Source organism: Artibeus jamaicensis, unplaced genomic scaffold (assembly GCF_021234435.1).
Source record: "Artibeus jamaicensis isolate MK-2021 breed Jamaican fruit bat unplaced genomic scaffold, CSHL_Jam_final scaffold_537, whole genome shotgun sequence".
Lineage (NCBI taxonomy): Eukaryota > Metazoa > Chordata > Mammalia > Chiroptera > Phyllostomidae > Artibeus > Artibeus jamaicensis.
The window spans coordinates 20,439,417-20,452,438 of NW_026522047.1; the positions used below are offsets into that span (position 1 = coordinate 20,439,417).

The 13,022-nt window shown below is 38.1% G+C and overlaps 1 protein-coding gene across 1 annotated transcript in view; it reads right to left on the reverse strand.

The window, feature by feature from the left end:
• The window catches only part of LRBA (LPS responsive beige-like anchor protein), a 526,673-nt gene that overhangs the window by 464,452 nt on the left and 49,199 nt on the right, over positions 1-13,022 (reverse strand). The window contains exons 3-8 of the mRNA XM_037141420.2: positions 6,682-6,913; positions 6,375-6,475; positions 3,534-3,629; positions 1,321-1,442; positions 1,108-1,234; positions 323-442 (exon numbers count right to left, since the gene is read on the reverse strand). Of these exons, the coding sequence (XP_036997315.2) occupies positions 323-442; positions 1,108-1,234; positions 1,321-1,442; positions 3,534-3,629; positions 6,375-6,475; positions 6,682-6,913 (798 nt within the window). The remainder of the gene's footprint in view (positions 1-322; positions 443-1,107; positions 1,235-1,320; positions 1,443-3,533; positions 3,630-6,374; positions 6,476-6,681; positions 6,914-13,022) is intronic.

The window sequence follows — 13,022 nt, forward strand, 5'->3', positions numbered from 1 at the left end:
AAATTATCAGAACCCTGTAGTAGACCTCACAAGTTCAATTTGATCACTGGACTAATGACACACTTTCAAGACAACCCCACTGTTACCTATAAATCCTTATTGCTACCCTATCCAGATTAATTTTGTAAAAAAGGACAGAGTAATAGCTATGTGACATATTAACACAATTCTACTCTATTAACATATTAACATGCTAGACAAACTGATTATGAAGACACACCATTGTGGTATTCCAAAATATACGTTCAGTGTAAATATCTTTTATTTGAAAAGTTCATGCTTTTAAAATAGTTTTCTCATCTTAACATTTCAAACTACTTACATCACTGGTGTTGACAAACCACGTTATCTCTCCATAGGAAGCCAGTTCGCCATTCACGTAACACCGAAGCTCACTGTTCTTCCACCGGTTATAAATGTGCACGATAGTTACCATGTACCACTGGATACGCAAGAACAGTTAGGAAGAGAGAGAGGAGAGTGACCCTTCCAATAACTCAACTACACTGATAAAGCAGTAAAAATTAAATAATAAATTACAATTAAAATTATTTACTTCGTTAAATTCAATATTCGACCTCTGGAACAATATATATTGAAGGGAGCTCTCAACAGGTAAAAGCTTAATCATGACATTATTTTCCAATGTTTTACTATAGAAATTTTCAAACAAATCACAAAGAAGTTAAAGTTTAGTACAAACACCCTCTTTCTCACCACATAGATTCCACAACTGTCAACATTCTGTCGTATTTGTTTTATCTATCAACATACCCACCTATCTATGTGGGTATATACACAGTTTGTTGATCAACCATTAATTAATCCATAAGTTTTAAAGTAAAAAAGAAAATACGTTTACTACTAGTAGTAGTTATACTAGAATAACTGCCATTGATATTTTCACCTTGCATTTCTGCTGAGCTCTATAGGTAAATATGCACTCTTTTCACTGCCCACATGGGAGAGGTGAACCACTGTCCAGTGATTTACGCTGCATTTTCTGGAGTTGTGAGTTACCCCACATCACGTCAATAACACTAAAACGATGCATCCTGAAATGTAGCACAGCATATAAACATACTATAACTCAGTAAGATCACATACCTTTTGTGGCTTGAAATCAAATTTCACACAATGTTGAAAGCCTTTTCCTTTCGACTTGATTGAGGTTATAATCAAACAGCCCCCGACAAAGTGAGCGGAATAACCAAGACCTTTGCTGGTTCTGAAACTATAGAGAATAGGTTTCATTTTACCTCTAAATATTCTTCTCACTTTCAAAGTAAGATAATAACACTAAGGGACAGAAATACACACCAATACAAATATGGTTTATCCTTGTCCACATTGATGTTATTTACAGGATCCATTCTGAGCCAGGTGTGAAATGTAAAACCGTTCTGGTAGGGCCACTTGGCTATGGGAGGTAGAGCAATAGCCTGAAGGAAGACACTCCAAGTTACTGACACACGTAAAAAACTTTCGTACTGAAGTCGTGAAAATGAGATTTCACAAGGCTTCATACGATTCTACATCATCATTAAAACATCTAGAGGAAGTCTCTATCTGGAATTCTACATACTCCAAGATATATAATCATGATATTTAATTAAACAACAGAAACATTCCATGTGACCTGATAGACACGCTGAATTGTTTGCTTTATTTCATACAATGACATATTAAAAGAGATCCCAATTAAAAGGGGTAGGTAGTAACATCAAATTGGAACTCTCATTAAAATGTTAAGGTAATACAATGGAGAAAGATGAACAAAAAAGGAAAGAAAAAAAGCTTAGAATATGATATTTTTAACAGCAAGTATAAAGTTGAAGAGAATTAGTTCGTAACATTTTTTGCAGCATTTTTCAACTGTATTCAAAAGTTACTATATAAATGACTCTACCATTTGATTTAAATTTTTATTTAGAAGATCTGAATAATGCAAGGGACCCAGAATAGCCAAAAGAATCTTGAAAAAGAAGAGGAAGCCAGAGGATTCACAGCACCAAGTTCAAAGTCTACCACCCAAAGCTTCCGCATGAACACTGTGTGGGGACGGCGTGAGGATGGACACAGGGGCCAACGGGACAGAACTGAGAGTCACACTGTGCAGGGGCCAATGGGACAGAACTGAGAGCCACACTGTGTGGGGGCGGTGTGAGGATGGCCGCAGGGGCCGACAGGACAGAACTGAGAGCCCAGAAACAAGCCTCATACATGGCCAACTGATTTTCAACATGACAAATCAATAAGAATAGTTTTTTAAACAAATGTGCTGAGATAACTTCAAACCTACAAGCAAAGTATGAAGTTGACCAATACTTTCATTTAAAAAAAAAAAACAGTAAATCTCCATGATACTGGGTCAGGCAAATTCTTCTTAATTATGCCACCAAAAGTACAAGCAACAAGAGAGGAAATATATAAGCTGGACTTCATCAAAATTAAAAACTTTTGTACTTTAAAAGATACCATATCAAGAAAATGAAAAGACAAGGCAAATTAATGAAGAAAAATATTGGCAAATAGTTTCAAGTATTTGCAACTGCCCAACTTTCTAGATACACGCAACGAAGTAGAACGGACACGTTATAGTCTCAGAGAATTATAAATAATTACAACATGCATTAAAAAAAGGTTAATCTCATCGGCATACATTTTATATGTTCAGAACAAATGATATATCCAGTACCAACAGAGTCCAATTATTCTGGAAAGCTTCAAATCTTAAATGCTTATTAACGAAATATAGAGGAAAAACCATATGAGCAATAAAAATTTCCAAATGCTGTGCATTCTATATAAAACATTCAAACGTTACTCTTTAAAAACACTTTCCGTAGAATCTAACAAACAAGTAAAATACTGAGAGAGCCAAAGTAAAAAATGAATAAAAGATAAGCTCAGAAAAAGAACAGGTAAAAACATTTTCAAAAAAATGTTTGCTTATAATAGGCAGAGCAACATAATGAGGTTAAAAAGAAAACTTTCCATAAATAACATAAATACATTACATAATATATCCTATAATATTTGAAACATTACAGATGTTATTAGCATACATAATTATCTTATTTATAAACTTATCAATGGCTTATAAGAATGCTGAGACTGATACAATATGAAAACTCAGGAGTCAGAAAAACTTGGCTAGAAAGTTTCAAAAAGTTACTCTCATTCTACACACCAGATGTAAAAGAAAGAAACAAAACTGTAACAGTACACAAAGATAAAAGTGAAAGTGTTACAAACAAGTATCTGAAATGCATAAAGACATCCTAAGACACCACGACTATGTTGCAAAGAATTGGGCTCTTATTCCACTGCTTCCCCAAGATGTGAGTTGGCAGCTTTGTAAGTTTTTGAGCCTCTACTTCTTCCCCTCTAAAACTGCTAGTACAAGTAACGTGCACAACTGCTGTGAGGATTAAGGTGGTGCGAAGGATTTTCTACCTAATAGGGAGCCTGTCGGAGGTGTTTACAGGGAGGTACCTTGAGGGAACTGAGATTCCCTAAGATTTACTTACTGCAGCACTCTTTCCCGGAAAGTTGAAGAAGGCATCAGGCCCGTACTTCTGAGGCACATGCTTTAGCACAGACAGCAACTTCCCGGCATGTGGAGGCTATGAAAATAATCAGCAGTTCATTCACCGTACGATTCACCACAAAACAAAAATTCCTATTTTTCCTGTAATCAGACTTTGATGTATCCAAGAATAACCAAATAATGCTATAAGCTGAAATGTATAAAATAACCACAGAAAGGTTATTTTCAACTATCTTTAAAAAATAAGCAACACTGCACAACATTTTTTGAAATGCTATAAGTATGAGGTGTTCAGTAAAGATGATCCAATGTCATGTGACAGTTGAAACTCTTCACACTGGCACAGATGATCTTTCACCCTCACAAAAGAAATCAACCTATCACCCACCCCTCTCTAAAACACTGTTTTCAACAATAAATAATGTTTACTGTGTTCTACCTTTAAGGGCACTTTAAAAATAAAATATAATAACCTTATAACCACACTAGGAATTATTAGCCCACTTTAGGAAGAAGGAATCTGAGGCAGAGGAATGTGTCCAAGGTCACACAGGTGACAAGGGTGGGATCAGAACTTAGTCTAACTCCAGATCTGTGCTTTTAACCACAACACTTGCACCTCAATGCCACGTCTTCCGTGTAGCTTCCTACTGCCTTTAAAACAAAGACCAAAACCCCCAGCATGGCCTGCAAGATACTTCACCTACGATAGCTCTACCTACCTCATTAGCCCCACTTTGCATCTCCACCTCTCCCTGTCTCTGCACTCCATCCGCAGTGCCTTCTCTGCCTCCTTCCCATGCTGGAGCCTGAGCACAAGCTATTGCTTGTGCTAGAAATGTTCTCACTAATCCTACTTCCCGTCCCTGTAACTGAGCAAATCTTACCCATCCTTCAGAGCCCATCCTAGTGCTCACTTCCTCAGGGCAGACTTCCCTGACCTCTGAGACTGGATCAAATGGCTCTACTGTATTTCATTCTACAATATACCTCCAGTATACAGCATGTTATAAAAGTTGTAACATTACATTTGATAAATGCCTCTTGGACTCTAATCTCCACAAATGCATTAAAGAACCAACAGCTAAAATGAAACTCATCTACATTTACAAGGAAAAGCAAAGGACAATCAGATATTCGTTTTCATTTTAACCACTTTACCAGCAAACAAGACAAAGTGTAATGCAGTCCCTTCTGTTAAAAGTTCAAAACCATGTTTAACTGTAAGTGAAGTCACTGGCTTCCATTCATCTTTCCCGGTAGCTGCTGTAAGTCATTACTAACAACTGTCCAAAAGAGTGGGAATCTTCCCTTTTAAGTGATCGAGAAATTTTCAATTAATTACATTGCTTATTATAAAAATACAGTAACAGGTAACTACAATCACACTGATTTTTTTAAGACTCCAAAATGAAATAATGAAAAATAACTCTGCATTTAAAATAAAAATACAGTATTTAGCAATTTTCTAGGAAAATCATTCATCAAAATTCCCTTGTCCATGAACCAATCCACAAAAAAATGCAAGGAGACGAGCACATTCCCCCCACGCGCCGGACAGAGGCGCCATGTGTGCACCGGGAAAGCCTTTCAGATCATGATTCGGTGCTCCTGTTCCAGGAATTTTTTAAATGTTCATGCACTGATACACTGTTTCCACATGTAAAGACATTAATGCAACTATTAAAATATGCTGCATATTCCCAAAGAGTAAAAGGAAAACATGAATGAACATAATGCGGTAAACTGAAAGACATTAAAAAGAACCAAATTTACAATAAATATCTGAAATCTAAAATTTACAGAAATAATAATCAGAAATGTTTAATGCATGAAATAAACACAGTACAGAAGATTAGTTCTCTTAAAAATATAGCAATGAACGCACTCTAAAGTGAAGGACCCAGAGAAAAGATTGGGGAGGAAGGCGAACAGGGCTCGGTGACTCTGACTCTGGGACACGGTCAAGGGGGCTGCGTGTAACTGGAGCACCAGAAGGAGGGGCAGGGGTAGAAGAATGTGAATGTGACCAAAATATTTCCCAGTTTGATGACAATTATAACCCACGGAGTCAAGAACTTTAACCAGGATAAACACAAAGAAACCATACAAAGAAACAAAAATTGCTGAAAATCAGTGACAAAATCTTAAAAGTAGCCAGAGAACTAGAGTTTGATACAAACAACAAGGTAAAGAGCCTAACCATCTTAACACAATAACTTAGTGTGTAACTTAGAGCACCAATTTAAATATACTTAAACAGAGCTAGATTAAGGATTAGCTGGCTGAGTCATAGTTATGGGCAATCTCTAGAAGGCACTAAAATAAGCCTCGAAATGCAACAACAACAAAAAAAGGTTTTTGCCAGTGTTCCTCAAAGAGGTGAACATGTTGACCAGCACTCTCACCCAGAGCTAAGACCACTAAATTGCTTCTAGGGAGGTGGGTCCAGTTACCCACAGAGCTTTTGTGCACCGTGTGGGCTGTTCAGACGGGAACCCACTCTTCCACATTTCAAGGTGACAAGTACACTACTCAGACCAACAGAAAGAGAAGCTAGGTGCTGCTACCTAGAACTTTTATTTTCTGTCCCAACCCTCTTCCTCAAAAAGTGCTGAATGCACAGTGAAGAAGAATGATTTGGAGGAGGCCAAAATTACTGCCCAGAACACCCAGTTTCCTTAGTCCGCACTTGCATCAGGTCACAGCAAAAGTACCCATATGCATCTACACGCCATTTCAGTTGATCTCTTCCCCCTGTTTGACATCTGACCCCTCTGTATACTTTGAAAGAAAAAGAGTATTTAGGTTTGTTTTTTACCCATTGTCCTTTATCTCCTTGAAGTTTACTGAAGAATAGCTTCAGTTCTCGAACTGTCAAATTATAGCTAGCCAGCACTCCCAACATGTCAACTAAAAGATCTGAAAACAAAGAAAACAAAATATTAAAAACACTTACATTTCTTGAATGATTAAAATACACCGTGCTTAAGGGTTCAGACACTAAAGTCCCTAGTACGTTAGAAGCTCAACTATTTCCCAAATAAATAGTACTAAATAAGAAAAAGACAGTATTTAAGAATCAAACTGTATGTCTTCACATCGCTGTAGTATAGAAAAAGCCATACCTGCTATCATGCTGTCAACTTTCTCGATTTTCCCGAGCACTTTCTCGACAAGGCCAACTTCAGTGCAGACCTGAAGGTTCCGTGTGCTCTTCTTCAGAACGGCTGTAAACATGCTCCAAACTTCTGCTTGGCAAGTGCTGTCACATTTTTCTAGTAGGTCCACCATGCAGACGATACTCTCGCCTTCTTGGATAATGAAATTCATTTCCAAGTCAAACTGGCCTCCTACCAACTTCCAAAAAAAATTACACACATTAGTACTTCTTCACTCCATGTAACTCAAGCCTGCTCTAAGCTTCAGGTGGGCAGTAACTACCTGTACATTCTTCTCTGCCCCCTACAACATGAAAAGGGTCTTTATTTTAAAAAAAACAGCTCCAAAAATCTCTAAGAAATCTTCAGGATAGCACAAAGTTAAGCAAGACTTCAAACACAGGAATGGAGATATTTTTCAACAAAAGCAAACACGGAATGCCTTAAGTAAATCACTACCTGTTGCCCTGCTATGAATAAAGATCTAACTTACCTCTGTAACTGCTTCTAATTCAGTATTTCATTTAAAGTGCAAAACTGAAAATGGCTCAGAGCAAACACAAAACTTGGAGTTTATCTTTGTCAAACTCCTGACTCACAATACCTATGCATTTTGATCCCTTGCCTTCCCTACCAATAATGAGGGTAACTTTTAGTCACATACCCAAAGCCAGTAATGAAGGGGACTTATTTCGCTGATACCACTACCAGAAAACCCATCCAGAGAAGCTGCGCTGACCTGTCCAGCCCCACCTCACCATCTCATCCACAGCAGCCTCCCACAGACAGGGACCTTTTAAATTTTAACAAATCCCAACTGTTTAAAAGAATTAAAATGCTTTTATAATTACTTTTGCAGAGCTATCCTTTTAAACTAGATTTCTAAAAGATTACCGATACCCTTATCCTTCTGAACACTTCTTGGTTTTTCATTATGCATCCCCAAACCCAAAAAGTGGGCAAGAATTTGGAGAAAGTCCACTTTAAAAAACAAAATACAACGGCTCATAAAACAGTAACAGACATAACCAAATAGAGTTTACTCCAGAAAAGCAAGGTTCGGAACTGGCAAATCAACTAAAACTCCTGGCAGCCAGGGACCAACAAGTGTCTCAGGTTCTGCCAAAGACATACACTGGCATGAGACAGAGACCCCAGAAAAATGAACAGAAGGCAGCGTCCGCATGCAAGGAGATAAGAATTCCGTGCAAGCACAGTGGTAAAGGCACTCGGTTCTTCTAGGAACGCTCTGGCAGATTTCAGCATGCAGTTCTTACACCGTCAGTAACCAGCAGCACAAGGAGAGGACGGGTGGGTTTCTGCTGAAATGGTCCCGTGGTGTGATTGGGCCAATTCTCCTCGCTGCATTGTTCTGGCTATGGGATCCCCTAGGCCACCCAAGATTCTGTAAACTACATCAGAACGCTAATCCAGACTTATTTTTGTTTTGTGAATATATTCGCTTGATTTGTCTTTTTAAATTCTGAAATCATTTCAAAGGTTTTGTCTTTTTGTATTCTGAAATCATTTCAAAAAGTTGCAAAATAGTACAGTTCCTGTATAACCTTTACCCAGCCTGCCCTAACATGCATGTATTTTATAATCATACTGCCATCATGAGAACCAGGAAATAAATGTTCACACAATACCATTAACACATCTACAGATACTACCAAATGCTGCCACCTGTCATGCTAATGTCCTTTTTCTGACCCAGGATCAGCGTCCTGTGTTCTCCAAACTAAGACAGCTGCACAGGCATGGTCGACTCCATGATCTGGAACTACAGAGGTGTATTTGCCAGGTATTTGATGGACTGTCTTCCAATCTGATTGTTTCCTTCACGTTTAAGTTCAGGTTACCCATTTTTTGGTTAAAAAAAATAATTCCCCAGAAGTGATGTGCGTCCTTCTCAGTGTATCATTTCAGACGGTACCTGATGTCAGTATGTCTCAAAGTTTGCTGACATTAGCTTGGATTGACCTGTTTAGGTGGTGACTGTCAGATTTTTTTCCACTTTAAAGTTACTATCTCTCATTAAAAAAATTTTAAGTATCTTGGGGAGAATCCCTTCAGACTGTACAAATATTTTGTTTCTTACCATATTTTTAAGATGCCACTGATGAATCCTACCTGCAACTCTTATTACTGTGGCATTGCTAAGTGGTGATTTTACATTTCCATCATCCTTCCTAAATTTATTAACAGAAAAAAACCTTCTTCCATAACAAAATACGCCCATCACACCTGAAAAGCCTGCATCATGCTCACATGGGAAAACTGAAATAATTCTCATGGAAACGAGACTAGGATCCAGTACCTTCACTATCACTCCCTATTATTCTAAAGATACAGAAGTCACATTTAGTCAAAAGGCAGCAACATGTATACACATGAGTGAAGGGATTAAAATTACAATTATTTTCAAATGATATAATCTATACCTGGAAAAAACAACGAGCTTCAACTGAAAAACTACTATGTTATAGAAAAGTATTTGGTAATGGAACTACTGATACAGTTAACAGTGTGAAGCAATCTCAAAAGATCTATCTGTAGAGCATTTAGGTAATGGAGTTAGATATAAAAACTTCACTTTAGCATTTTTGAGTAGAAAATAAGATGAAACAACCTCCTAAAGAAAACACTGTAAGGCAGTGGTGAGTAAAGTTGTGTATAACTACATAACGGAATATAACACAGCCACTGAAAAGAATGAGGCAGCTCCATTTGACATGTAAAGATCTCTAGAATATATTGAGAAAAGCAAAGTGGAAAAGCATGAATAGTAGGCCACAATAGTAATTGCCTCTGAAAAGATAACTTTGGGGAAAGAGGGCGAAGGGAAAGTTTTTGTATATATGCTTTGGGACATCCTCCACAGAGATCTACATAGGTTGAAACCTAGCTGCGACCTGGCTGGTGTGGCTCAGTAGACTGAGTGCCAGCCTGTGAACTGAATTGGGTGCCAGTTCAATTTCCTGGGCGAGGCACATGCCAGAGTTGCGGGCCAGACGCCCAGTTTGGGGTGTGGGAGAGGCGACTGATCAATGTTTCTCTCACAACAATTCTGTTTCTTTCCCTCCGTTCCCTGCTCTAGAAATGAATAAATAAAATATTTTTTAAAAAACTAGTTGCAGTTAGCTGACTTAAGAGACCTTAACTTCACCTTAATATCACTTATCAATCTTTCATATTGATCTGTTTATTACTATCATTAACCACCCTTCCAAGAAGCTACAGAATTAATTTTTAAAAGTAATTTTAAAAAAACAAATATTTCACTGAGTTTGTATTGTGAAAGCAGTCTCCAGACAGGTGTTTTAAATATTCCTCTACTGCTTTAAATGTTGTCGTATACGCCTTTCAAAGAGGAAACTGATGGCAGGAAGGGCTGCATCCAGACGTGTGGCGGAGTTGATATACTGTATGTATACATATGTATTACACCTGGAAACCACACACGGGCTCCGGAGCACGTCCTGTTAACCCTTTCTAATGGTTATTTGAAACTGATCAACCTTCGAAACACAAATTTCTTCCCTATGACAGGGATCATGATCTAAGTCCAGGCATTGGCTAGTTATTATGTGAGCTGCGGTAATGGCTCCGCGCTACAGAATGTAATCTTCCCAAATGTCACAGTAAGTTATGAATATCTGAGCAAGCCTAATGCACTTTACTAGCCATGAAATGTGAAAATGTAATCTTATTACTTTTTTATGGTTGTATTTTTTTTTAATAATGTAGCCTGAAAACTGATGTATAGTCTTTTTCTGCATTTTAGCATGATTTGATCTCCTTTGCTACATAGAACATTTTTCAAAACTCTCTATTTCAACATGTTTTAGTCTTGGCCTGAACTTCATAAACAATTTTTATAGCAACCTTCAGGGTGGCATAGCATGCTTTCTACAGACTGCAGTTTAATGTACAAGATCATAGAAATTTTAAAGCACATTATCCAAAGAATTAAACCTTCGCAAGTTTTGTATTAGAACTTAAATTGGGCATGATGATTATTTTTTCGATAGTTATATTAATAAAGTGATTTAAGCTGAAATTAGTAATTAAACCTAAGTCACTTGTCATGTCAGAAAATTGAGAAACACAAATAGACCAAGAAATAATCTTCCTTTCAAAGATATATAAAACTGAAAAGACTGCGAACATAGAAAATTCTTATACTTCAAAGTGAAGCAATGTTTTCCATGGAAACTTGCTAAATTTTTCCTTAAAGATGTGACAGAAACAAGGCGTAACAGAAAAACTGGATACAGTACATTAACAGCTTATGGTCCTATCTAGATATTCTCGTCTCTTGTGACAAACCATTTTTTTCTCTGGATCTGTTCACTCCTTTTGTAACATGAACTAAGAGTAAGCTTTTATTTACCTGCGTCCTTTAAAAATCTAATTACTTTTTAAAAGTGCCAATCTCAAGGTATCCAATTTACCCCAAGGAATCCAATCCTTGGTGAAAGTGACCCCATACCCACCGGCAGTCACTAGAAGCTGATCAATAGGGAGAAGTGCAGGGAAAATTACAAAGCTGTGTCATGGGCTGTGATGACTCCCAATGACATCTGCTGCTTCTTCCATAATAATAAAGAGTTGTCACTCTCCCGTGGAAGGTAACAGGGCAGAGAGATCGCTGGATCCTGATGGCTACAGACTGTCCCGGCAGCCTGGGACCACGCAACTACCAAACTTCCACCTGAAGGACAAATACACTTCTGCCTGTTTAAGCCACTGTCACTTGGGGCCTCTCCATCGCATCTGCCTGACATAGATGCTAATGCTATTAGTTGCATTTTCTCAGAAATTGAAAATATGTATATAATGTTATCAAGGGACATTTCCCCATCCCCACCTCTCACAGCACGGCAGGCGTAAACTCCCCACCAGGGTGTATCCTGACCCACCCTTGAGAGACAGCGGTGTGCCGTGGTAGGCTTAGAAAGAGAAGTAGCTCAGTCCCGAATTCCACACAACTTAATTTTTAGACTGCACATGTCTTATTCACTATATATAAATTATAAAGCACAGAGATTCACTACATATAAATAATAAAACACAGAACAGTGATTAAATGTTATAATATCATTAGTGTACATATCTTTTAAAATCATCCCTGACATGAAACAAAATGCAACAAGACTTTGCCTTAGTCAGTTACGAGTACAGAAGAAAAAATGCTGATGGCAATGTAACCATCAGCCTCTACTTTGTACCAACCCTTTACTGAGAGAGTTAGCCAAAACACCTAATCCTGCACCAACATCCACCAAAAGAAAGGCTAGGCAGGCTCTCGATGTGCCATCCAGCGACCACGAGAACAATGCAGTACAATAGTTAACAGCGTCAAGAAAGCACTCTCTGAATTAGAATATGAAATGTGCAATAATTCATTACAATGTTCAATAAAATTTCAGTAAGAATTAAAATTTTCAATAAAATTTTACACATATCCTTGTACCTCAGAAGATCCTTCTGAAATGGTAATATTTGGTCTCACCTCATAAGGATTTTCCCAAGCAGGCAAAGGTCTATTTTATATTCAATGCCTCTAACATACACATATTTATACATTATGTATGACAGTGTTTCTATAGAAAATACCTGAAGACTATGCACCAGACTACCGGTGATGGCTTTCTTGAAAGATAAACCAGGAGAGAAGTCTTGGCTGCAAATTATCCCCTGAAGAGCAAAGGCTCCCCGCCCCATGCAAGGCCCCCCAATCCAGGGTTCCAGTGTCAGAAAGAGAAGTCCCCATAACTTTGGGCTGTAGAGATCAGTGGGGATTGTGGCTGAGGGAGACAGAGGGCTTCTAAAGTCCCGGGCAGTTTCTGTTTAAAGGGTACGTGGATGGACTTACTCAGGCTCCCTCCCTCCCTCAGTTCCCAGTCAGGGCACATGCCTGGGTTGCGGGCCAGGTCCCTGGTTGGGGACATGCGAGAGACAACTGATCACTGTTTCTCTCACACACTGGTGTTTCTCTCCCTTTCATTCCCCCTTCCTGCCCCCTCTCTAAAAATAAATAAATATTTTTTAAAGATGAACTCAAAGAGACCCATACCAAAATACATCATAATTAAAATGCAGAAGATTAAAGACAAAGAATCTAAAAAGCAGCAAGAGAAAAATAGTTACCTACATGGGAGCTCCCATAAGACTGATTCTCAACAGAAACTGCGGGTCAAATGGACTGGCAATGAAGTTAAAAATACAGTACTATTAACAACTGCTTTAAAAAACACTCTGAAATAGTTAAGATGCATCCAACAAAACACTTGCAGGACTTT